This window comes from Halichoeres trimaculatus, unplaced genomic scaffold, assembly GCF_033239565.1.
Source record: "Halichoeres trimaculatus isolate MK-OKI-2021-1 unplaced genomic scaffold, fHalTri1.1 fHalTri1_scaffold_21, whole genome shotgun sequence".
Taxonomy (NCBI): domain Eukaryota; kingdom Metazoa; phylum Chordata; class Actinopteri; order Labriformes; family Labridae; genus Halichoeres; species Halichoeres trimaculatus.
This window is the reverse complement of record NW_027437199.1, coordinates 332,134-359,847: the sequence shown is the minus strand read 5'-3', so window position 1 is coordinate 359,847 and position 27,714 is coordinate 332,134. Positions and strand designations below refer to the sequence as shown.

At 44.9% G+C, this 27,714-nt stretch overlaps 1 protein-coding gene across 3 annotated transcripts in view; it reads right to left on the bottom strand.

Annotated features, from left to right (window-relative positions):
• Positions 1-27,714, bottom strand: part of phf21b (PHD finger protein 21B) — an 84,088-nt gene that overhangs the window by 20,645 nt on the left and 35,729 nt on the right. For all 3 annotated transcript variants that reach the window (XM_074697978.1, XM_074697979.1, XM_074697981.1), the window contains exon 2: positions 21,704-21,745. In XM_074697978.1, the coding sequence (XP_074554079.1) occupies positions 21,704-21,745 (42 nt within the window). The remainder of the gene's footprint in view (positions 1-21,703; positions 21,746-27,714) is intronic.

The window sequence follows — 27,714 nt, the reverse complement described above, 5'->3', positions numbered from 1 at the left end:
TTCTTCTGTGGCGGCTTGTGCGCTCAGTGAAGAAGAAAGAAATGAAGCTGGGGCGGCGTGTTTGTGAGTTCATGCAGGAATCAGAGTGAAAACATCAGCAGGAAGAAAAAACACTTCAGCCTTTTTCACAATAAAAGTTTCTCCATGAGGAGTAAACCTGACACAGCCTGACTGGACTTTAACCCCTCCTCCTTCCAGCTCGCCATTAGAGCTCGCCATTAGAGCTCGCCATTAGAGCTCGCCATTATCCACCCAGAGCGGGGGGTCGTACATTCACTCAGGGGCCCCATGCTGCATCTCTAATCTGGTCTTCCTCCTTAAAACAGGAGCTGCTGGTTTAAGGTGGACTGGAGGAGCTCTCCCACATTTCCTCCTCGTTTATGTCAAACAGCCAGGGACCATTAATCAGACCATTAATCAGACGATTAATCAGACGATTAATCAGACGATAAATCAGACGATTAATCAGACGATTAATCAGACGATTAATCAGACGATAAATCAGACGATTAATCAGACGATTAATCAGACGATTAATCAGACGATAAATCAGACGATTAATCTGACGATTAATCTGACGATTAATCTGACAATAAATCAGATTTCCAGTTTCAAACAATCAATAATCAAATGTTTAAAACACATTTTAAAACAAAAAGTGCAGAATATCTTCTGTCAGGCCGTTGGATCATGTGACTATTTTCTGATTTCTTTCTACGCCGATGACCACTCGCTGTAAATTTTTGACTCCACGGTTAAAAACATCAGAAAATGACATTTTATATTTATTACGTCCTTTATAAAGTCAGTCATTACACATTAATTTGTCCAAATGTGTAAAAATGAATCAAATATAATGTTTGAAAAGTTAATTCACACATTTATGACCTTAAAGCTCCAGTAAGGAACTTCTGTCTGAGTCTGTTTTGGCGCCCCCTGTGGACAAAGCTGCCTCTGCTCATTGCGCTTACATAGTGTCTTCATCTCATCAATCGTACAAACTTTTAACGTTAAATGTGTCATTGAAAAACTTCTGCAGAGTGCTCCCTCCTCCAAGCGGCTCTCTCTGAGGAGTTTCTTCTTCATCTGTTTCTGGTGAGTCTCAGCTTCACTGTAAACGGGAAGTCACACAGAGGCTCTGCTCTGGAGCCATGAAGCTGGGACCATTAATGGGAGCTGGACTGTTGTTAGTGTGGACTGTGCTCAGCCTGCTTCTGCTCTCCATACTGTTGTTCACGCACACACCAGAGCCTCCTGACGTCTGATTGGTCGATACTCCTCATAATACAAACACACATCGCTCCTCTGCCCAGGAGCAGATCCTTGGTTTTTACTCAGACTGGACCAGACTGGACTCATGGACCCCGTTCCTCAGTGGTTTTTGAGTCTGTTTGTGTCTGTGACCCTGCAGACTGACAGAGTCCGGACTGACAGAGTCCGGACTCGCTGTGGGGACCTGATCCACAGAGGAAAGTCCTCCTGAGAGAGTTAATGATTTCCCAGAGCAGCGTCCTCGCCGTACAGTATGAGCGTCTCATTCACATGTTGTTATTTATTAATTCCTCGCACAAAGAGCGCGGCGGGCCCCTTTGTTTCACCGGATCAATGTAATCCACAAGCAGCCGCCGCATCAGCACCCCAGGACCGCCACTCGCCATTCAGAGCCGGGGCACCTCTGATTGTCTCAAAGGTCACTCATTTAAAGCCCCTTCAGTCCGAGAGCAGAGCCCGCCCCCCCGCTGGGAGCCGTGAATGAAGAGGAGGGGGGGAGGCTGAATGTGATAACAGCAGGAATCAGAGCGCCACGTTTAAGATGCTCCAAGACCTTTTCCAAAGCTCTCAGCGCTAAACTCAAGGAGGAGACTCCACGCCACGAGAATTTACCCAAAATTCAGTCCATCAAACACCAACCTACAGCCGCCGATCCAGCCAATCAGAGCCTCAGATCCTCAGATCCTCAGGTCAGACGTGTGGAGCAGAGTCAGAAAGAGCAGAGACGCAGGGGAAAGAAACAACGTGGTGAAACATTTACAGACGTGAATCAGTCAACAACACACGGCCTGATCAAACCCAGCTGATGATGAAAAATGGACGAGGATCGACTCCTCAGCAGATCACAGGTATTCACAGGACAGGTGAAGGAAAGCAGGAAGCAGCAGTTAGCATGAAGCTAACAGGAGCGCTAACACTGACGCTGCTAACGCACAGGAAGCTTTAACAGGAAATAAACACCTACAATAAAAAAGATCCCTGAAAACTTCTGAATCATCACCTGATGAAAATCCACCTGGAGCTAACGAGCAGATAATTAACGAGCCTCTTCATTAAAAACAGTAAAGGAGCAAACTCAGAGGAGCTCTCCACAAACGATAAGGACGTTTTTCTCCCTAAAATTCAACCTTCAAATCAAAGCTGAGTGATTAATCCAGGGTCCGGTCCTGGTTGTGACCCGGTACCGGTCTGTAACCTATCACGACTCCCGAGCTGTTCAAAGACTTTCTGATCCGGTCTTTGAGGATCCTGGAAATCTCTTCAAACCAGCACCAAACGCTGTAAAAACGACCTTCTGGGGTTTTCAAAGACCGTCTGGGATTTATCTCGTGGACAGGAAATGTAATGACACGTCTAACACTCCATCGTTATCTCCGTCTCACCTGGCTCTGCCTCTCACAGGACCATTTCCACAAATGTCAGAGAAACCCACTCATCTCAGACCCTCAGACCCTCAGACCGCGGGCTTTTAGAGGGACTGAGCTGCTGGGACAAACTTCAGTTTTAACAAGAGCTGCTGCTTTCCTGCAGTTTATTTTATTGACGCTGGCTCCAGCTGCCGACCGTGTCGTCCTCGTCACCTCCTGATTCACACCAGAGTCTCTGAGGAGGACTCGATGGCACATGCAGCACCGTCCAGCTCTCAGATATGGATTTTCAGAAACGAGGAGGAGCAGGGTGCAGGAGCACACACCAAAGAGACGAGGAGAGTGCATCTTTTTGTTCTCCGACGCTGAGCAATAAATGTGGCTGAAAGCTTTTCTTCTTGCCTGACGAATAAAAATTGATTCTGGTTTTTGTGCGCTGAGTCAGTCACTCGCTGAGTCCTGCTGCAAAGAGCTGGATGACAGAGAGAGGTCTTCAAAATCTGCTCAATGGTTCAAAACTACCTGGGAGTCTAAATGAAAAATGTCTAAGGAGCTGGGTTATTTTCCAGCGTTTTATCCTTAAAGATGGCGTCCCACAGGGGTCCGCACCGGGTCCTCTTTCATTAACAAACAGGGCATAAAACTTACAATGAAAAATCCTTCATTTAGAGAGGATTTCATATCCAAATCAGAACATTGGCTGTCAAACAAAGGCTAAATTAATTAATTAAGCACCTACCGATAACGCCAAACACAGACTGATTGAGATTCAGCAACAAACGTCCAGCATTAGAGGTTGTACTTTGCTCTTTTTCAAGTTTGATGCTTTAACTACAGTTTCTAAGCACCCAGATACCAGCACTCTAGAAGCCTCCTCTACTGTTACCATGCTATAAAAGTCAACGTCACAAGCTAACCAGTGTTTCTCTGTTTGAAATGACACTGTCTTATTTTTGGACCCAAATCTGACCCAGAAAGTTTGGACGGCACAAAAAAAAATCTTTAAAAACGGAGATTAGAGCTGGGTGTGTCTGTTTGGTCAATCTTGTGTTTTTATCGTGCTCTCTAAAAAAATTCACCAGGAACGACAAAAAAAAACACAACAAGTGTGGGTTTCTTTGACAAGTCCCTGACAGGATCCCAGGACGGACATGTCCACCTGAGGGGGCGCCGCTAATACCTGGAGTTTTCATTGACTCTGTCAGGCGACGCCTCCTAATGAGCCTCTCCTCCACAGATCTACCTGGGTTAAATCAGACGAAAGCAGCAGCAGCTTTCATCAGCGTCCACTTAGCGCTCACCTTTCATCCTCACAGAGACGCCCTAATGGCGACCAGACGCCACGATGAGAGGAAATGGGTTTTCTGATGCACGCCCAATTTTCTGCAGCTCCACGAGTTAAAGTTAAAGACTCTGAGAGATGACGGTTCACTTTGGCACATTGTGCAGCTCCAAACTGATGCACATCAAAGTGATGAATCTATTCACGAGCAGCTCCCATCCTGCTGTGGCGGGGCAGCAGGACCCGGTCCATCTCGTGGTTTGCTGTCCACAGATTGCAGCGAGGGGGAAAGTTAATTGAAACTTGGGGAACTCTCCGGCTTTAAAAGAGTGAGAGATAGAGAAGTCATCTGGAACGGCAGCGCCGCTCATCTCGGCTGAAGCACCGAGAGCTGGCAGAGCCGAGGAACAGCTGCTGATAGGAGGAGGAGGGTGGGGTCATGTGACAGCGCTGATATCAGGGAGTAACAGGGTACAGCCGCCGCGCTGAAGGAAACAGGACGTGATGTCTGAGGTACAGCTGAAAACAGACCACTGACAGAAATACAGAGTCAGATTCACTGTCAGGAGCTTTGACAGGGAAAGAAATAATCTACAAAACACAAAATTTATCCCTTTATTTAAGGCTGGTGCAACAGTTAAACTACACAGAGCAGGCGTCTGCAACATTTCTCCTCAGCTCAGCTGGATTAAAGTCATTCAGGAGCCACAAAATCAACTTTATCTTCACAATAAAGACCAAAAAAGGTATAAAATTCTAAACATAGTAAAAATCTAGTAAATAATTATCTAAAAGTTATTTTGTGTTTATAGAATTGTACATGTGATGTCCTAGTTTTTTGTTCTTGATAAATTTTCAAATACATTTTTGAAAAAAATGAAGCTTTGTTGATTCTAATTCATAAATGTGCAAAATTAATAAATTTCAATATGTAGTAAATTTTTCAAAAATTCCAAAATTTAAAAAAAGAGATAAATTTGCAAAAAAATAGTTGAAAAATGTGAAATTTTAAACAGTTGACAAAATTTTATAAATTTGCAAAAATTTTAGGAAAGTAATGTTAATTTTGAAAATTATACTTAATTTAAAAAATGTAAAAGTTTCTAAAACTTTAAAAAAACTTGCAAAATTTGCAGAAATTAAAAATTTAGAAATTGCCAAAATTTAAAGTAATTTAAAAATCTTCCAAAAATTTAGATTTTTTTCTCCAAATTTGCAAAAGCAAAAAAAGAAATTCAAAAAATTTGCAAAAATTAAAAAAGAAATTCAAAATATTTTCAAAAATAAAAAAAAGAAATTTAAAAAAAATAAAAAATAAAAAAAGAAATTTTAAAAATTTGCTTAATTAAAAAAAAAAAGAAATTCAAAAAATTTGCAAAAACGTTTAAAAAATGAAAGTTTCATTGACAGATATTGTGCATATTTAGCCCAACAAAATGTTTAGTCATGATTTTAATAGAGTCAGTGTCTTTAATCATCAACACCCTCTGTAAAAAAAATAAAAATTCTTTATTTAGTTTTTTTTTTAAAGCTACAAGCAGCCACTGCAAGATGTCAAAGGGCCACATGAGGCTCCAGAGCCACAGGTTGAAGACCCTCATCATAGACAAACAGTGAACAGAGCGAGTGTTGGTCATGAAATCGAATCAGTGAAACCAGTTTATATCAGCTGATACATTTAAAAACTCTCACTCCTTAACTCTAACCTCTCACTGGTTAAAAACAGAACCAAAGACTCAAACTTTCACTGATTGGTCGACAAACCGCTGGCTGTGTTCACGTCTGATGAAACAGTTAACTCAGTCTAACCTTGGCGAGCTTCAGCTCAAACTTTCTCTCCACCTCAGGTTGTCTCAGAGTTTCCTTTCTCCACCTCTGGCTCTGCGTCAGCCTCAGAAAGCGGCGCCGTGACGCCGTCTGAAGGCGTTTTCAGGGATCTCTGACGGGATAATTCAGGGTTTGAGAGGTTAAGAGCGAAGCAGCATCTTTAAACTCCGTCTGTGTGACTTTCTAAACGTCCCACTCTCCAAACTCTCCTTCAGCCGGCACATATCGCAGCATCTCTGAGCCGCTGCTCTTTCACTCGTCTGGCAGGATTTAATTGAGAGCGCCGCCGCCGCTTGACAGCCGCGGTTAAGGTCATCTGCCGGCCCGGCGCTGTTTACTGCAGAGCGGACAGGATTATCCTCACTCATTATGTACTCTGTTTTGATAGTGTGCCTTTGAGATAACGCGCTGCTGAAAAAGGCATTAGGAGCTGTTCAGATTTCCATCAGTGCAGCTGCCAGACGCTCTCTTTGTTTACGCTCCATTTACAGAGCGGCCCTTCAGCCCTGAGAGGTGCCGCCGAGACGCACGGCTGCAGTTTGGCCTTTCTACTCGCACTGATGGAGGAAAGTCCAACCCCTGGTCGTAGTAATCCAACAAAAGAAAGGGACTAGCTTAAAATAGACCCAGCTTCACGGGTTTATGTCAGGAGAAAGAAACGCTGTGAAGAGCGCTCGACTGTTCAAGGAGAGAGACGCGCTGCTCTGGAGCCCGGCCAGGAGCCTCATCAGCGTCACGTTCTGCTCCGTTATCGCTGATTCCTGCAAGAGATCGTCTCTAAACTCAGAGCAGAGACCGTTACTGCACACGCTCAGTGGAGCTCATGGAGGAACTTTGGTGAAGTCAAGCTGCAGAGATGACAATCAGAGGACAGAGAGTCAGAGAGCTGAAACAGAGTCACTCATCAAACAGAGCTGCTGCGAGCTTTAACGCTGGCTGCAGCAGGCAAACAGCTCCCCACAGGAGCAGGAGCTGCTCCCTCTGGCACGGGGACAGCTTATCAACAGGGGCACACAGGACACAGCCTGGCCCCTCGCCCACGCTCTGGCTCCAGGGGGGCCTCAGGGACCGGGCCCCGGCTGCTACACATGTGGAGGCGGAAGTTCAGCCGGCAAACACGACAGGAAACACGGCGTTTGTTCCAGCTGCCATGAGAGTGGCGACGGGACCGAGCAGGGAAACCATCCAGAGGTGGTTCTGGCTCCTGGGTCGGCTCACGTACGCGGCGCTGAGGCACAGCCTGGCCTATGGGGGGCGTGATCTGGAAACGCGCCGTGAAACACGCCTGTCTTTAGCCAACCTCTGTTCAGGTATTCAGGCCGGTATCAGCAGGTGATCCTCAGAACCAGCACCGCTCCTGGTCTGACAGGAGATAAAAACCACATTAAACGTTCCTAGCAGCCCTCAGCCTCACACTCAGACGCTGCGTTCCTCATTTCACCGTCTAATTTCCTCTCGTGGCTAAAAAAAGAGTCAACAATGAGATCATGTGGTCAGTCTCTGCTGTCACGCCGTGGGCGAACAATAAACCCATTTATATGCAAATCAAACACGGGCCTGGGTCTGGTTCTGTTCACAGAGCAGAGTTCAGAGGAATGTGAGCGTCAGCTGCAGGAGGCGACGACCAGCAGCGCCCAGGATCCATTTATTGATCAACCAATCACTGACGATCAGCAGATGTTCAACAGGAAACACCGACACAGACTCTGTGAATATTTCACTTCATCAAACTGGATCTCAGAGCTCAGAGCAACGTTTCCAACCTCTGCGTCTATCAGTGGCTGTTAGTGCCACTGAGCTTCAGGAATATGTTTTCAATTCAAACTGATCATTTATATAAAATAAACCAACAAATAAAAGTGTAAACTGAAGCAGAGGCAGAGCATTAACTCCCGCTTTATGAGGTTAAAGGTGAAATCACAGTTTTTGAGGAACCTGGTCCACGAAGTGATCAGAGAGCTGCTGGGAGCAAATGTTGGATCCAAAGTTTAGATATTAAAAATAAATGGGTGGTTAAACTAACAGGTTTTCTCCATGTGGTCTGTGTTTGCTGAGTCTGGTTTATTCTTGATTATAAAGTTTAATCTCAGCAGGATTTTTCTCTGCGATGTTTTCAGATAATAAGAAAATCAATCAGTCTGTCAGTGACACTTTTCATCCATAAAGTTAACCCAGAGTTTTATTTCCCAGATATCTCAGCTGCTTTAAAGCTACAGGCTGAAATAAACTGGGGAGGTTAAAAACTTCTGTCTCTGTTAATCTTTGCAGATTTTTAAATATTATTTGTTAATAGAAATGTAACGATGCGAGACAGTTAAAATCAAATCAAACATGTGGTGTTTCTTTTTTAACTGAGACAAAAAATGAATAAATAAATCACCCTACTTCAACAGCAGAGCGATGTTTTCCTTACAATAAATAAATATAAATCCTAAACTAGGAACATGTAAACCTGAGATTGTTCATTTGAAGATATTTTCTTTATTTGTATCATTTATTTAGTTGTTCTGATGTGAGATTTGTTCAAAAAGTCTTTTTTTAATTTGTTTATTTTCTGTTATTGAAGATAAAATATTTCACCTCCACTTTTAAGACAAGGACAAACTTTGGTTTGTAGTTTACCCTAACCTCAGAGGATTAAAAAAGAAGAGTCTCTATGTGTTAACTGTTTGTGTTTGCAGCTGCAGATTTAACCAAAGAAACATTTTACCCAGGATCAGAAACAAACGCTGAGCTGAGTGTTTGGTTAAAGAGGACGTCTTCCTGTTTGCTATCTGAGCGGGTTGACTCTAACACTCTGAGTGAGTCCGGCCTGGAGCCTCCTGAGCGTGAGTAACAACCCCGATGAAAACAGGATCATCAGCTGTTTCTCCAGAGGACAGATAAAAACAGAAGAGCTGACTTTGTAGAGAAACTCAAAGAGAAAAACTTTAATTAGTGAAGCAGAATTAGCGACAGGCTCCTCTAACAGATCGATCCTCTAATCGCTGTGTTTGTCCGGCGCCTGCTGCTTTGATTTCTTCAGTTTCTGAGCGGCGAGCAGAACAGCAGAGAGGAATCAAACTCTGTTTATCATCAATTCACTTTCAGCGCAGCGCCACAGGAGATTTCATCCACAACAAACAGAAAGAGAAAGAGTTTCTGATCGGCGCCTGCTGCCACTCTGCAGCTACCATCATCATCATCATCACCTTCATCATCCTCATCCCTGAGATCTCCATCACAAACCTCTGCTAATTGGCTCCTTAGAAGAGACGGAGCGGCTGCGTGTTGGGATGAATGGGAGCTGATAAAACGAGTATGATTCACAGGAGTGTGAGTGTGGAGCAGGGGCGGAGGCTGACGCTGACGCTGACGCTGACGCTGACGCTTTGTCCACTCCACCAAACACTCAGTAAAGACACGATGAAGCCTGAAGCAGCACGTCCACAGTTAAACGTCCCATCAGGCCGCTCGCTGTGTCTGTGATCTCTGACGGAGACCAGGAGAAAAACCACAGAGACGAACAGAAACAGGAAGTTTCAGCTCATCACTGATAAACCAAACCTCAGATCGTCTTCAGGACGCCGTCACGGCCTGTTCGTGTTTTCACTTCAGTCCCTGAAACAGACTCTAAAACCTGCGCCCGCCCAGCGAGGCCACTCCAGCCTCCTCCTGGACCTGGTCTGAGCGCCGTGGAGAGGGATGTGGCGCCGGGCCCCACGCTCTAATGAACACATTTATTAGCCAACCCAGCGCTCGCACCTTCAGCGACAGGAGGAATATTGACCAGCGGCGGCGGCGACCATCGCAGAGCGCCCAAAGGTCAAACTCTATATTAAGTGGAGAGATGAGAGAGCCGGCGCTGCGTCCACTGATCATGTGGACTCTCTGCTCCTAATCGCAGATAATCAGAGGATGAAAGATGGCAGGAGGGGCAGCGGGGGACGTTAGTGGAGCTGATTAAACCCGCGGTGGCTGTCTCTGTGAGCACGGCGAGCTCGCACTGCACAGACTCTGTGAGGACACGTTTCAGCGCTCTGAGCCACGCCACGCCTGCTCCACCACGTCTCCAACGTCTTCAGGGTCAGAGACCATCAGAGTCTGCAGGATCCTGAAGGTTTTACCACAGCTACAGGTCGACAACATCAGCACAAAGCTACCAAACGTTAGCCGCTTTAATGCTAATGATGCTAATGATGCTAAAGGAGAGGAACTCTGGGCTGGCTAAGTGATGCTCCAGCAAACTGAAAAGATGATTTATCAGCTAACTTGTCTGTAGCTCACCAAAGTAAGTTCCTATCAAAGCTCAGTCGTTACCTTTGCTGTTTTTGTACGTTTGTGTTTGTGTCAGTCAGACTGAACATTTGACTCCTCCCTGCTTTGAGCTGGAGGAACCTGATTGGTCCTCAGACGCTGACAATAAACATATTTCTGACACCCTGACAGCTAGCTGGAGCTAACGCAGAGTTAGCTAAGGTTTTGAGGTGTTGTGTCCTGAATTAATTTTCTGTTGAAGACCTCAAACAGCTTCCTGCAGCTTGTTGCAGCAGACTGTGAATCATGGGAATGTGAGTTTATTGGACTAACGACTTTGACACTGACGATCTCAGCAGTTAGCACTAGAGCGTTTGTTAAACAATGGATGTTGATTTAATTAGTAATATAGTAATGTAGTAATATATAACAAGTAGTGTATGGAGTAGTGAGAGTGCCAAATTACAAAAATAAATAAAAATAAAATAATAAAAATAAATAATAAAAATAAATAATGAATAATAATAAATAAAAATAAATCTATAAAAGAAGAAAATAAATAAATAAATAAATTATATAAGACTCTATAAAAGAATAAATAAATTGATAAAAAAAATATATGAGATGTCCTCTGCCGTGACACTAAAATGCTCTACAACCCAGATGTAAACAGGCACAGCTGATAGATCTCACAGAGAGCTGCAGTTTGGGAGTTTTTTGATCAAGAAAATTGAAACAGTTTTATGTTGAATATGTTTCGCTGCTCGACGGGTGAAGCTAGCACAACACAGGCTATCAACGCTAACCTGCTAACTTAGCTTAATGAGACAATTTTACGCTCAGTTTTGACTCTTTTCAGATTTTTTTCTGACTTTTAGTTCAGTCTGATTCAAAACTCAAACTTAACAAGAAATCAGTCACATGGGAGAATCCAGAGCCAAACAACCAATCACAGCTCAGGACTGAAAGTGGCCTCTTAAAGTGGCCAATCAGATTCAAAGCAGGGATAATTCCAGCTCTGATCCACGCCACAGGTCCACAGTTTCACGTCTTTGTGGGTAAATTACTAATCTGTAATCTGAGTTTAAAGCGTGGTGACGTCTGGCTCCAGAAGATACAGACAAACGAACAAACTCCAGATTTCAGAAACGACTCAGTTAAACCTGGATACTCTTTAAACGATCGGTGCCATCAGTCTGTAATTAATCCTTTCAAATTAAAAGCCTGGAGTAATCACTGTCAGCCCATTCATCACGCTCAGATCACACTGGGACTCAGGTGTTGGAGATGAAGGAGTCTCTGATGTTTCAGTCTTCTGTCAGTGACGTTTCGTCTCTGACACTCGTCAGTGTAACAGACGTTTCACTCTGAGGGAGATTTTCACTTCATAAAAACACAGAGGGTGAATAAAGTCATTCAGTCAGACGATGAGAGCAAATTATCAATCTGAGTGAAACATGGAGTCATCACAGGAGAAATCTGACTGAGCCGAGGGAATGACGACGTCTTTAACTCCGGACGATGAAGAGGCTGAAGATTTATGGGCTCAGTGTTTGAGAGGCGACGGCTGAAGTCCAGCAGAGACTTTATTGACGGAGCTAAACGTCAAACAGTGAATTCAATCGAAGCTGGAACGATGATTGGTGTTGTCATAGCAACGGGACAGAGATGGATTATGGGATTGAATATGAAACAAAACCAATATGTGAAGAGTTTGATTCAGTGACGGAGGGAAGACGACGATCTGAGGGAGAGGTTCAGGGATTCAGAGAATCACAAACACACACACTGTTACACACACACTCCAACACACACTCCAACACACACACCAACACACACTCCAACACACACTCCAACACACACTCCAACACACACTCCAACACACACAGTCATGAACACACATCAGTCATCCAGCCTCTACTTGGCAGCAAAGCAGGAAGCCAAAAGCACTAGACCAGGACCAGAGGGGGTCTGAGGGAGTCCAAGTGGTCTGTGGGGAGCCTGGGTTTTGGGGTGGGCGCCCCCTGTGCTCGCAGCAGAGAAAACAAGCGTCTAACACGTTGGATTAGCTGGGATTAAAGACATCTGTTGAGCTTAATGAGACAAACGTGTCAGTTTTATCTCTGAGGCCTCAGCAGCGTCAGACCACGAGGACGGAGACACTAAAAGATCAGACCACGAGGACAGAGACACTCAAAGATCAGACCACGAGGACAGAGACACTCAAAGATCAGACCACGAGGACGGAGACACTCAAAGATCAGACCACGAGGACGGAGACACTAAAAGATCAGACCACGAGGACGGAGACACTCAAAGATCAGACCACGAGGACGGAGACACTCAAAGATCAGACCACGAGGAAGGAGACACTCAAAGATCACACCACGAGGACAGAGACACTCAAAGATCAGACCACGAGGACGGAGACACTCAAAGATCAGACCACGAGGACAGAGACACTCAAAGATCAGACCACGAGGACGGAGACACTCAAAGATCAGACCATGAGGACAGAGACACTCAAAGATCAGACCACGAGGACGGAGACACTCAAAGATCAGACCACGAGGACGGAGACACTCAAAGATCAGACCACGAGGACGGAGACACTCAAGTCATCGGCAGAAAAACCTGGAGGAGGCTGAACGTCTGAGGGAGGATCTCTGGGACGGGATGAAGAGTTAAACTTCTACAGGACGAAGTTTCACACAGGACGGAGGGAGATTCACTTTAAACTGAAACTGTTGTTTATCCAGGAACTGAAAGTTATCGTCAGGAGTTTTTAAATCTTTTTAAATCTCGACAGTACGCTGACGATGCTCCAGTGTTCATCCAGATTCCCCAAAGTTACTCAGTCCCTAATCTCTAAATTTCATTCAACTTTTAGTGGTTTAAGAGTTTGTTTCCTGACTCTGTTCATGGGAATGTCAAAAAACACCGTGTCCATCCAAAGCTCCATGATTTTTAATTAAGAGAAAAGATGTTTGAGCTCAAACTTTAGACATCAAACTTCTAGAAATTGATCAAACTTTCTGGTTACTTCTCTTAAATCTCTTGTAATCTGGTCTAAACTGACCCATAATGCTGTTTCTCAGATGATTGCTGACAGATAAAATGATCTGTGGGATCTTTCCCGCCTTGTTGAACCGCACAGGGTGAAATAAAATCTCTAACTTTGTTTTTCCTAAGAGTTTTGATTGTCTCTGCTCTGAGTTATTGTTGTTTATAAAATAAAAACCAGACGTGGTAATCTGACTTCTGAGGGAGTTTTTCTGTAAATGAGATTAATCCTTTAGACCTGAGTTTTTAGAAAACAACAGGAACTAAAGACGCAGCGATGGCGCCTGACAAACTGAGATACTCCACAGTTAATGAAGCCGGTCGGCCGTCGCTGAAGGATTTCACTGAGCAAAGACTCAAAGATCAATGTGAACTCCTGAACTATTGATCATCACTCTCTGTCAAACCTGATCGATGCCAAACTAAAGTATTCATCGCCTGGTTTCACAGCTTTAACAGGTTCATCGTCACCAACAGCTCTGAACAATAAAACATTAAACTTTACCTCTGATTGAGTTTAAACTGGATCTGACGACGACATTAACTTTAAATCACAGCCAGAGTTTAGGATCAAACTATTCAAAAACACTGAAAAACAACAGGACAACAGGAGATTCATCTACGATGGAGAGCAGAGAGGTCTGATAGGAGCTGAGCTAAATAACAGAAAACAGAACAGAGGCAACTTTGCTGATTCTCTTGAAGTTTTTAGGGATAAAACAAGTTGTGAAAAGTTGATTCAAAACTCTCTGAACTTTAAGACGATAAAGTCAAACTGATTAAACTCTGAGAACAGAAACCACCACGCAGCTCGTCAAAGCAAACATCAGCTCAGTGTTCCCAAACACAGAGAAAACAGCAACTTTACTCCAACCAGAGGAAGAAACTGAAGAAAATCTGCCTGTTTCTGTTAAAACCAGGTAAAGTTTGATAAACTATCGTCACAGAGTACGGAGGTTTGATGCCTTTCCCGTCAGTCGTCCTCTAACCGTCTAACCTGAGCTCTGACTCCTCTGATGTAAGGAAAGCTCAGCGTCAGTAAACAGCTGGTGTTTCCTCCCTCTGACACAAACACACAGACAATCATCTGTTCATGTTGGAGTCCAGGTAAAGAAAGAAAGAGGAGAAACTTACAGCGCTCTGAGCAGGTGAGCTCACCTGATGAAGCTCCGTCTGACGCTCTGAGGACTTCCTCTGATCCAGACTACACCAGACTACACCAGACCACGCTGGACTACTCTGGACTACTCTGGACTACTCTGGACTAAAGGCCTCAGACTCCCCCTGAACTAAAGCTCAGTGATGAGAGGAGGAGGGGGACAGCTGGGGGACTCAGGGAGGAGGAGGAGGAGGAGGAGGAGGAGGAGGATGGGGGTGTTGTTGGAGGAGGGGCAGGGATGGAGGCCAGCAGATGGACTCCTGCAAACAATAGGAGCAGACAGATGCAGCCACAAAGAGGAGCGACCACACACACACACACACACACACACACACACACACACACACACACACACACACACTCTTCAACGAACAAACACTGAGTGACTTACACTCATTACAGACTGGGGGTGCAGTTCCTGTGGCGGCCACTAGGGGCTGAAAACTTCCTAATCTCCAGAGTCCCTTTATTTAATCATCCATCTATTTTTTTCTTTTTTTGTGTGTGTGTTTTTTTTACTTTTGACATGTTTGTGTCTTTTCTGTCTCTACAGCAGCTTTTTAACAACTATAAAAACCTAAATCCCTGACAGAGCGATTATTTCCTCCTGATTTTACTGAAGAAAGATAACAGGAACTTATTTAATATCCAGAGACATCACGTCCTCTTCTCCACAGATCATTACCTTTTTACAAATATTTAAAACTCACATTAATCCATGATTAATCTATGATATCCATACATCTCCTGAGCAGCTGTGTGATCTTTTCAGAGCGCAGCGCCTCAGGACGACGTCCAGAGGTCAACTATTGACTGACTGAAAACAAGCTTTAAATAAGTGTGAACAGACAGGGAGCTTCATTTAGCTTCTTCAACACAGGAGCTTTAAGACGCAGGTTTTATTCTGATAATCTGACCTCAACATGACACGAAAAGTGAAAAACATCAGATAAATGTTGCTTCATTCTTGATTCATTTAATATCTAAATACTTATTTTCCTGGGATTGAACCAGTCTGTTATAAAAACTGAAGACATTAAAACAGTGTTTCTCAAATTCCCCCAGAAAACTCTGCGGACCACCACGAGCTAAACAGGCCCAGAGACCAAACTCATGTGCTATAAACTGGATTCACACATGTTACAACTTGCTCGGGCTGCAACTAACTATTATTTTGAGAATGGATTATACTCCAATTATTTTTATGAATAAAATTATACATTTTATTTCTTTAATTCCCTTTATGCAGAACAATTTTTTTTTCCAAAATGACAGACTAGAGTAAAAAACTTCACTTTTTTCCTCTTAGTTTGGTGTTTTGTTTGGTGTTTTCTTTCAGACTGAGGGAGAAAATGGATCTGAGTATAAGTACAGTAGTGATACATTATTCCAAAATACTTTAAATTTCTAGAATTTTAATACTGAAGTACTTAGATTAAATGAAATTACTCAACGCTTTTATGAACCAGTTTTTGTAGATTTTATCAATTTGTGTAACAGCCGAACAACTCGCACCCCACCCCCTCTTTTTTTCCTGAATGTTCAATTAAGAAAAAACACAGTTTCCTCACGGTCTTTGCCGCCACTAGGGGGCACTGGGGGACTACAATTTGACCACAATTTGAGAAACACTTCCTCAAAGCTCCTGTGAGGAGTTTACGAGCAGTTTCCAAACAGACTGAAGGTATCAGTGCTGTCTCTCTGTGAGCTCCAGGATCAATCAGACAGACTTTTTATTTCTTTACTGTTTCTTTAAATGTCTGTGACGACGGCCGGGGGGGGGGGGCAGGAGTCAGACAATGAGGTATCAGGATACTGAAAGTGTAGAGAGTAGGGGTGTAACGGTACACAAGAACCATGGTTCGGTACATTTTCAGTACAGTATGGAACAACAAAACCCTTTGCTTGTTTATCATGTTAACTAAACCAAAAACTTGTGATTATACAGCGAGGGGGGGGGGACTCTTCAAGCTCCGGTTGGTCGTTAGCAGCAGCCATGATGCACAATTCAGACACAAGCTCCTGTGGCTACGAAAGCTCTTTGATATTCATCTTCTGATTGGCTCACCGTGATATGCACATGATCGCAAAGCACCAATCACAGACCACTTTCCTCATGAATATTAAAACAACTTCCCTGCTCAGCCAATCATAGACGAGTACTCAGGTGAATATTAAAGAGCCATGTGCAGCGGCTAACGTAAACTCACTGGACTCGTTCATACAGCACTGAACCGAACCAAACGGCCTCATGGAGCGGTTCAGATACATGTACCGTTACACCCCTCGTAGTGAGTTTTACTTTTTTAATGATTACTCATCAAAAATCTCTCATCAATAAAGGATTCAAATGTTAAACTGGCTTAAAGAGACACTGATGTGATCAGGGAGCTTTAAAACAACCACGAAATGAACGTTTTCACAGGAGCTTTAAGTTTGGTTTATTAAAAAAAGTTCACCAGAGTTTATCCAAAATTCAAAGACGTACATTTACTGATTTTACACTTTGCTGACAGAGTTTAATGAACTGAATTACTCTGAAACTCCCAGTCCTTGCCTGTGTTATCTCATTTTTTAGTATCATTATCATTTTGGAGCCAGTCTGAAGTGTTTTGTTTCAGTAACTCGCTGTAACATGACGCTCTTTGTTTCCTCCTGCAGCCTGAGATCATTTTATTCCAGCTCCGTCCGTCGCTCCATCATCATCCTCCGTTCATAAACTCAGACATCAGGAGCGAGGTCAGACTGATGTAAAAATAAAGCGTCCTTTTTGTTGGACTGAACGAGCTGATGTAAACGTAATATCTGGACATCTGCCGTGAACAGAGGCTCTGCTCCTCCTCACGCTGAGACATCTGAGAACTTCCTGCAGACGCCCAGAGGGGACAAAGGAGGTCTGCTTTTTCTGCTCCCCCCTCCTCCTCCTCCTCCTCCTCCTCCTCCTCCTCCTCCTCCTCTGAGCGGTGACACGGCCTCAGGCGCAGAGACACATCCCAACACACTCCTCTGAGAGGAGGGGTCTAACCGTGTACGGGGGGGGTCCACATGATGAACCGTGGGGGGCGAGGAGGGGCCGCCTCCATCAGCTGATCACAGGAAACAAAACCAGCACCACACAGGGTCTGTATGTTAGGGGACTGAAAGAGTCCACCTTAAATAACACGCTCAGGTTTTTCCTCGACTCTTCATGATGAAGGAAAATGACTTGGAGTTTAGAGGAAAGCAGTCCAGTGCCTCTCATTCTGCTGATAAAGAATTATTTCAGGAGGTTTTAAAGTTTGTGCAGTGAAACAAATATTAAAAAGCTTTTTCTGATCTGTAATAATCACAGACGTGTAATCCCACCTCCTGATCCTGGTTCCCATGTTTTCAGAGCAATTCACACTGATTCACACAGCCTGACCTGCTTTCTCTTTCCTGTTTACTCATCCACGTCTCACAGCAGCCTCTGCCCGCTGAAGCCCCACTGAGCGCGCTCAGTGCCAGCTCCGTGCAGAGGACAGATACCCGAGCCGATGCCAGGAGCCAGAGACGGCAGCGCTGGATGGAAACGAAGCGTTTTGTCCAAACAGAGCGGCTGCAGTTCACCACATGTCAGAGGCAGACTCCACATACGGGGAGTGATTAAAGAGTCAGAGAGGAGGCCAGAGGAGGAGGCCAGAGGAGGAGGCCAGAGGAGGAGGCCAGGAGGTGAACCCGAAGACCTGCAGCCCACTGAGAGACGAGCTGTCTGCTCCTCCATCTGAAGGAGTCTCCATCACCTCCACGTCGGTCAGATCAGACCAAAAGATGAACTGTGAGGAGTTCAGACTCTGTCAGAGGAAACTTTCTGATCAGTCAGAGTTTAAACTTCTCTAAACTTCACCAACACAGAGTCAGCTCTGTGCTCAGTGTTTAACTCAGTCCACCAAGACCCAGAAACCAGACCGATCTGAGTCCAGGTTTAAGTGAACTGACTCCCTTCAGGTCTTCCTGAGGAGGAGGAGAAGAGGAGGAGGAGGAGGAGAGGAGGAGGAGGAGTGCGGCTTCATTTCTCTGCAGCTCTCCTCCCTCCTCCGTCTCTGTGCCTCGCAGAGTGTGACGACTTTCAATATCAGAGTGTTTGGTTTGAGGCCAGCGGCAAATATTGACAGAGTGGATCTGAATGAAAGACGCTGCGTTTCTGCAGCGCTGCGTCTGAGATGAGTTTTCCTGCACGGTGGCAGCGGTGGCGGCGGCGGCGGCAGCGATGGCGGGGGCTGGGAGGAGGAAGATATTCAGTCTCCATCAGCACCGAGCGTCCTCTGTGGTTACTTCCTGTGTCTGCAGCCGTCCACTGACTGCTGCCATCGTCTCACACTCTGACTCTGACTCTGGCGTTAACTCCTCCCTTCTTCCCCTGAATGATTCACTCCTCACGGCCAACTAGCCGCGCGTTAACAACCAACTATTTCTCGTCCACAATCACCTCAAATTAGATCCAGGTCAATACCAGGAGTCAATATTTAATTTGCTGGCAGCAGGTGGTGATTCGGTCAGAGACGTGTTGGATCTCAGGGATGATGGAGACGGCGTCCTTCACATGAAACACGCAGAGCGGAGACGTCCAGCGCAGAGACAGACGGGCTGATAAAGGTCATTAACACCAGACAGGAAGTAGAAAACACACAGACATTAATGTTAACTGACTGATCACGAAGACCTGGATCCATCCTCCACAGGAAATAGTCCCAAACTTCCTCCTCCTCTTTTTAGAAAATAAACTGACACTTCACATTTTAAGGAGCTTTACAATAACACAGAGAACACTGACGCGCTGTAGCACCTGTAAGGTGATCTGAACGAGCTCCTGTGGTGATGTAACAACAGGCTAAACTCCGCCCACTCCACAGCATCCAGCTAACTTAGCAAAACTTAGCGCTGGACATGCTAACTGCTCTTTTCTGGAAACAGAAAACAACAAGAACATTTCATTTCATGGTTGGAGGATGGAGGGAAACACTGGTTGCTAGCTGCTGGCTACGTCTGGTGTTAGCATGTCTGTTAGCTTCAGCAGCCTGTCCTGGTCCGGCTCAGATCCTAGATCAGAAGCTAAGTCTCTGGATCTGGGGCTGCAGAATTCAGGCAGTTTTTAAAGTTAGAAACTTTCCATGGAAACTTTAGGAAATTAGCGTGAATTTGAGGAATTAACTCTTCCTGTATTTACCTGGTCACAAACAGGTATTAATATCAAACACTTTGGTTTATCATCAGCAGACAGGTCTACTGTTATTTATTTTAATCAAGATGTTAAAAAAAAAAAAAAAAAACAGAACATTTCCTGAGCAGAAATTTCCCAGAATGATCTAGAAAAATATATAGAAATTGACGGCAACCAAACCGTGAAAGTTTCCTTTATTAATTATTTATTAAAGAATCATAATTTTATATATTAAGGTTATATAATATTCCTGAGTAATATAATATTGCTAAAAGTTTGTTCTGGTGTTTTTCCCCCTCTGTATCTGTAACCTCCCTCAGACGGCATCACGACAGTCGCCATGACGACAGCTTCCCTGCTCAGATCAGGATCAGACACTGAGCGACTGCAGATCCTTCACAGAAACTGGAGGAAAACTGAGTTTTCTTTGACATTCACAGTGAGATCAACAGGAAGTTGGAGGATGTTTTGCCGTGGTAACGACAGTGAACCAGGAACAGGGTCAAAGTGTTGTTACGACCTCAGACTTTGACCTCCAGAGGTCACTTCCTGTTTCAAACCACCTGGTTCCTGTAATCTCTCCTTCAGGAACAAACGTCCTGTGATCATCCTTAACGTGGAGCTGTCGGGGCGAGGAGGAGTCCGCCGTGCCCTGGTGCACTCTGGGAGCTGGGGTCTGGGTCTGGCTGGGGGTGAGGCTATGTGGGGGTGCAGTCTGCCTCCGTCACGCCGCCTGTCTGTCAAACATTCAGGCTCTCCTGAGGACGCTCAGAGCGCCACGTTCTCGCTTGCCGCTCCTTAATTACACCTCAGGGAGGAAACACGGCGCTCCTCTGAGCGCTCCTCATCAACGGACCTGAGGAGGGACCACGACAGAGACCGGTCTAAGACTTACAGACACAGAGACAGAGACAAACAGCTCTGTAACCCTCCATCTTTACGCCGAGCGTTTCCCCCTTTTGGGATTTTTCTCTTTAGCAGGAATCAAACGTTGGTGAGTAGACGGCGCTTTAATTAGCTCCTCTGTTGGTGCTGCCACCAAAGATCAGGATCAGCTGCTTCCTCTGAGTCAGCTGATTAACAAACCTCCACAGGAGGAGAGAGCAGCCTCACTGAGGAGGTTTCTCACTCTCAGCGTCAGACAGAGCAACTCACAGAATGGACACGTTCAGGAAACTTTGACAACTCATCTTCATGTCAGAGGTTTCTGTTTGGACAGAACAGGAAGTCAGAGCACACCACTTCCTGTTCCAAAACAGAGTCCTACACCAGAGGCTCTGAGAACACCCATCAGTCCCAGGTACGGTGGCCTGTAGGGGACTGTTCAACTGAGCTGCAGTGATCTACAAACACCTTCAGACACAACACAGCTCAGACATAAAGACACCAAACATGAGGAGGAGAGATCTGAAGAGTTTGAAGATTTCAGAGAAAAACTGAGAAACTGAGGTAAAGTGATGTTGGCTCAGCCTCAGTTTGACTCCTTTAGTAACAACAGGAAGATCAGCTGACTGAGCCCACAGGAGGAGGACAGGTTAGAGGAACTGTCCTTAAAAAGAAGTTTCATAAAAACTGAAAACCAGAGATTCACCAGGCCAGCTTAAAGTCCAGCTAAAACCAGAGACAGAACCAGTGGAACCAGGTCCAGAGGTGAAGTCCAGGTCCAGAGGGAGGACATCAGTCCTCCTCCTGCTCCCTGAGCGGAGCAGCAAAACGCAGATCATCGTGTTTACACGGTGAAACTCAATGACACACACTGATGCTTTGCAACAATCATCCTCCATCACTGAGAGCAAACTTCCTGTTAATGAGCTCTTCCTCCTGCAGAGCTCTGAGCATGCTCCGTCTGAGCCCGGCCTGCTTACACACACACACACACACACACACACACACACACACACACACACACACACACACACAGGCTTCAGCAGCGAGAGGCCAAATCGACTCCAGCACGTAATGAATCGCAGCTCTGAAATTAAAGTGACGGGTAATGAATCTCCATCTTTCTGCTCCTCACGCGCCTCCTTTGTCTGGGAGCAGCCCGGGGAGTCATTTACATTCTGCAGAGTTTCCCCGCAGCCACAAACGCTCACTGTCACTGCCAGAGAGGACGCAGACCAGGCCAGCAGACACGAGGAACTGCAACGCTTAGTTTAACTAAACCTGTGAGAGGAGCAGGGAGGCCAGGAGGAGGAGGAGGAGGAGGAGGAGGAGGAGGAAGGTTTTCTCCTGGTTGATTTACAGACACGTCACACACAGACTCTCCCAGATCTGATGGAGGAGTTTCTCACACACACAGGAAGTAGTTTCCTCACCTGTCCGTTCTGAAGTTCGAGGCCTTTGCACAACGTCTGGTTCTGAAAGAGGAAGAGGAGAGCGAGGTCAGATCAGCTGATCAAACCCCCACACGTCACAGAGACAGACACAGGACGCTCCTTCACAAACTCATATCTGAGACTTTAAAACCTTTTAAACCTTTAAAACTTTTAAAACTTTTAAACCTTTGACAGCAAGGGTTTGGATGAGGTACAGACACAAACTCCCAGCCTCTTCACAGACAGCTACAGGTTAGCCACGCCCTTATATGGGCAAAACTCGTTAGTTTAATAACGACTCATTAAACTTTTACTGAAAGAGAAAAAACAAGCTTTTCTGACCCATGATGTTTTCAACCAGGCTTTAAAATGTTTAATTTTTACTGTTACGAAAAGTTTTTTTTAACTGGTGTGTGTGTGGTTTCCAAAGTTTTTGGAGCCAGCCTCTAGTGGACGCTTGATGTACTGCAGTTTTTTTGACAAAATGAGAAATCTGATGAAATATTTGAACTTTTTTTAACAAACTTTAAACTAAATTATCTCTGGATTGAGAGTCAGTGATTCCTGGTCAGAGCCAAACGTCTGTCCAGCAGTTTCACAGACGCAGACGTCAGCGACGAGGAAACAGGAGCCGGTCTGAAAGTGATGAATATTCTGGAAATGTTCAACACACGATCAGATTCATCAACGCTGGGTTTGACTCTTCAGTCTCCAGGCGCTGCACTGACTCCTCTTCCTGCACTGACTCCTCTTCCTGCACTGACTCCTCTTCCTGCACTGACTCCTCTTCCTGCCCGCCTCCTCTCCTACAAACACTAACAAACAGCAGTGAGTCCTCCAGGGGCTTAGACGCCGCCGTGATGTCACAGCCAGGGCGCTGCGAGCCCAGAGAGGAGCTCTGCGACTGTTTGTCGTCAGAAATCCAGAGAACACATGCAGATCCCGAGCTGAGGAGCCAGGTCAGGACGGTCAGGCCGATAAACAGACTGATTTATTCCCGATGCATTGTTTCCACACACAGGAGAAATTTAACCACGAGCTGGTTTCAGACGCTGAGCGCCGTGACATCAGGAAGATCTGCTCTGAGAAAAACACTTTCACCACAATCATCTTCCTGTGGAGTTCACAGACTGCAGACAAACTTCAGGACAGGTGAAATCAAACCTCCAGAAGTGTCTCCTGCCCTGACTCTTTCTGTTTCTGTTTCTGTTTCAGAGGACGGAGGAAGAGAAACGTTTCGTCCTTCACTCCAAATGTTTGTTTTTGTCAGAGAGAGGATAAAGATCAGCTCAGTCAGAGGAAGCTCAGACTGAAGTCTCCGCTCGCTGCATTTCAATGACTGTTTCCTCCCTCCACATAATCCCCCCCCATCCTCTGAAAGCAACGAAATGAAAACAAATGGCGCCCCCCCCCCCCTCTGTATTTACAGCAGAGCATCTGTTCAGACACAAACAGCCGCTCCTGCTCCTCCTGTTAGCGTTTGGACCAGGAGGATTTCTGGGGAGAGCATTAGCTCTGTTTGGCTAACTCTGACGGGCGCCATCTCTCAGAGCTCCAACCGTGGAGCCTCATGGGAAACGCCGGCCACCTGCCCAGCTGCCTCCAGCTCCTTCCTCCAAAACACTCCTGATCCAGCCCGGTACCGAGGTACCAAGGTACCGAGGTACCGAGGTACCGAGGTACCGAGGTACCGAGGTACCAAGGTACCGAGGTACCAAGGTACCAAGGTACCGAGGTACCAAGGCTGGGTCTGACTGAAACACGTCTGCAGGAAGCGCCTCTGACGGTTACAGACGTGATGTTTGAAGGTCACAGTCACAGGTTGGAGAAAATCAAACACAACAAATAATCAACCCAAAAACTCCAGCACAGAGACGTAGAAAAGCTCCATGAAAACTTATAAAGAGGTAAAAAAAAAAACCTGTTGCTGCAGGAAGAGGGAGAAATGATCCAGGAGGTTGATCCTCTGAGGACTCTGATAGTCACACGACGTTTAACAATGAACATGAGATATTTATGGATTTAAGTGTGAGGAAGAAGAGGAAAAGGTTTCAGGTTCATGTGATAGACAGATCTTTTGGACACTAGAAATGCCTTTAAAAGATAAAGTTAATAATCAGACATTAATGATGTTGCACAGTGATAGCAGCACCTGATTCACTGATCTGTGATGGATGATGAGTTTATCCTCCAGGCACTGTGAACATGCATCTTCAAATCATATTTTAAATCTATTTTAAAGACACATCTTTATATGGATGTGTTTTTATTGGAGATTTTAGCTGAGTGACTTTTTGTTTTAAACTTTTTTTCTTTGGCAGTTTCTTATTTTGATCATTTTTGTCTTTATTGTTTTTATTTTACAGATGTTTCCTTTATCTGCTGGTGCTTCTTAGCCTTTTGTAAATTTCTATATATTTTCCACACATTTCTCTTCAACCACTTGTGTTTTATTTCTTTTTACTGTTTCTAAATGTTTTATTAATTTATATTTTTTTTATTTTTTTTTATTGTTTTTATTTTTTTTATTTCTTATTTTTATTATTTTTTTAATGTAAAGCATTCTGTCACACTGTTTTTGAAAAGTGCTATAGGCTATAAATAAAGTTTATTATTATTATTATTATTATTAGATAAACTAATTATTATAAATATTATTATTAATCTGTCAAATTTTTACAGTTCCCGTATAGCTAAAACTATAAAATAAAATAAAAATAAATAAAATTAAAAACACACAGTTAAGCTTCAGGCTGGCTCTACAGGAAACAGGATCATGATGGGTCATCCGTAGGGGACTTGCAGAGTCTCCAGATGAGGATAAAGTTTTCTTCTTTACAGAAAACAGGACCGTCTGTGTTAGCATTAGCATTAGCATTAAGCTGCATCCTCTGGAGCAGTTGTTCTCTAATCAGGGTACATGTACCCCAGGGGGTACGCACGATTCAAAAATATATATTTAAAAATAGCACCCAAGCAAAAATCCTTTAACACCATTTATTTGATCAATGTTTGAATCAAATATAAGCTTAAGTTTATAAACTGAGTATTTTATACAATAGACACTAAGGGTACAGCGCTGTGTTTTACATCTTTTTTTCCAACAAAAACTGCTTTGTGCTTGTCAGGGGGTACCTGGTTGAAAAAAAAAAAACATATCATAGGGGTACGTCACTGAAAAAGTTTGGGAACCACTGCTCCAGAGACCAGGAGCAGTTTACCTAAAATCCAGCAGTTTTTTCTGCTCTTTCTTACGTTACGGTGAGGTCAGCTGATCTGAGATGTGGTTTGGACATTTTTAAGAAATCATCCAGTGGGGACGGTGAAATCCTGAGCACTAAGGAAGGAAACCTCCAAACATTAGAGATTTATCTCCTGCAGGTTGATAAAACAGGCAGAGACATTACAGGTTACTGTGGACATAAACAAACTTTAGAGACTTTCTTTTTTTCTAATGTTGAGCCACAGATGAAAATAAAGTGTCCTGGATCTGTGCTGGAGGAAAAATACACTTTGTGAATCTTCCTCTTCAGACGTCAAACACTCAGAGTCATGAAGATTTACAGGATGTGTTTAGACTCTGATTGTTTCAGGAGTTTCTGATCAAAACGTCTCTGAATTGGTCAGAAACAGAATCTTCTTCAGTCGTGTGTTTCTCTCCTCCCTCACACCTGACGCTGGCTGCAGAAACCCCAGGAGTCTGAGGGGAGCCGTCTGATGAGTGTGAGAGCAGGAGGAGGTGTGAGGAGGTGTGAGGAGGTGTGAGGAGGTGTGAGGAGGTCTGGATGAAATGAAGGCCTGGTCCCCCGTGTGCCAGCAGCTGACAGCGCTGGCGGCGGCGTGAGGCGGCGTGAGGCGGCTGGCGGCGGCGTGGAGCAGGAACATGCTCAGACATGCTCCTGTTCAATTAGAGGTGTGGCTCTGACACAGCCACGGCTGCAGCAGCAGGAAGAGCCTCTCAGTTACAGCGAGGAGGAGCTGGAGCCTCCTTCAGGACGCCGTGGTTACTGTTTCTACACGTTAATTAACCGCAGCTCCTGGAAGCGCCATTTAGCAGCTGTTCACACCGTTAGTGGAGCGCAGAGACGCTTCTCTGAGCAGCAGTGTTGGTTTTTACCCAGGCAGGAGTCTCCACCCGCAGCTGATCAGGCTGATGGAGCGTTTGTCTGCGGGACGTTCAGAGAGGCTACGCTAACAGCTGTGTTTGCTCTAACTCAAAGATAAATCACCGACTCTTTAAAAAATACATTTGTTTGTTGGAATAAAGCAGAAAAATCATTACAGCTCTGAGAAAAACAGAAAAATGAAGAAGTTAAATGACTCATTTTTAGGAGGAAATGGCGTTCCTCTGGGCTCCGTCCTCGGGCCTCTTCAGACTCTTCCTCTGCGTCTTTGGTCCATGAACAGACTCAGACCACGTGTCCAAACAGCTGTAGCCATCAGGAGCAGGAAGGGATATCAACGCCACACTCAGCTTCCTGTTTCCCGTCTCCACCTCAGCCTGATCCTTGGAGGCTAATCCTGAGCGAGCGCTGGTGTCTGCTCGCTGACAGGTCGGCGTGCAGAGCCATGATTGAGTCTGTGGAGCTGCAGACGCCGCGGGAGCTGCAGATGACACGGCGTCATTCATCCAGCTCTGAGGCTGCAGGCGCGACCAGCGAGCTGTGTGTGTGTGCACGCCATCCACCCTCTCCATCTCCATCTCCATCCCATCACGCCACAAACGGCCTTTTCATTAGACGCAGGTAAATGAAATTGTCTCGGTCTCTGCTGCGGCACGTTGGAGGAGGAAGTCGTAGGAATGTGAGCGCAGAAGTCGTTACAGCGCTGACGGGAGGAAAACACGACGCGGTGAGAACGGGAACCCTGAAATAAACTCATCATCATCATCAGACGAGCTGAGACACTGAAGGATCCGCTTCAGGGACTCCTGTCGGGACCTGAATCTACTCCATCATTCATGGTTTTTAATAATTATTCATTTAAGAGTCAGGAAAAAGCAAAGAAAGTAAAAACTGTCTGGATTTTAGAGAAAAAACGAAATATCAAGATTCATCTCCTGAGGAGCACGATCCAGGATCCCACCTGGAACCTGCTCATGGTTTTGGTTTGAGTCCTGCTCTTGGACAGTGCATTATGGGTAAAGTTTGACCCTGTATGTCTGAAGCTTGACTTTTACTGGAGATGAGAAAGTGAAGGTGTCTTCAGCTCGTGTAAAAAACACCTGAAACCTTTTCTAGAAAAAATTTAAAGATTGAGCTGCATGTGTGAACGCAAACAGGAAACAAATTTAGCAGTTTTGTGGTAAATTTTGGTAAAAGTTGAGGTGAAAATACAAAAATCACATAGAGCAGGTGGGCTGATGTTTCAGAAAACATCAGAGGTTAAAAAAAGGAAATAATTTTTGAGGAAAGCGTGTGTGAAAGATGTCCTCTCAGCTTTGGTCTCTGCTGCATTTGCTCAGCGTGCTAAAAACGTCACGCTGGGACTCTCACAGCAGAGATCCACCGTCCCCTCATCCAACGAGGAAAACTTCACATTGTGAGCTGCATGTGTGAACGCTAACAGGAAACAAATTTTGCAGTTTTGTGGTAAATTCTGGTAAAACTTGAGGTGAAAATGCAAAAATCACCTGGAGCAGGTGGGCTGATGCTTCAGAAAACATCAGAGGTTAAAAAGTGGAAATAATTTTTGAGATTTGAGAGAAGGGTGTGTGAAAGATGTCCCCCCAGCTTTAGTCTCTGCTGCTTTTTGCTCCGCCCTGATGAAAACGTCACGCTGGGACTCTGACAGCAGGAATCCACCATCTCCTCATCCAACGAGGAAAACTTGACATTGTGAGGAGCATGTGTGAACACAAACAGGAAACAAATTTTGCAGTTTTGTGGCAAATTTTGGTAAAACTTGAGGTGAAGATACAAAAATCACCTGGAGCAGGTGGGCTGATGCTTCTGTATCACACTCACTAATAAAAACATCAGACGTTAAAAGAAAAGGAAATAATTTTTGAG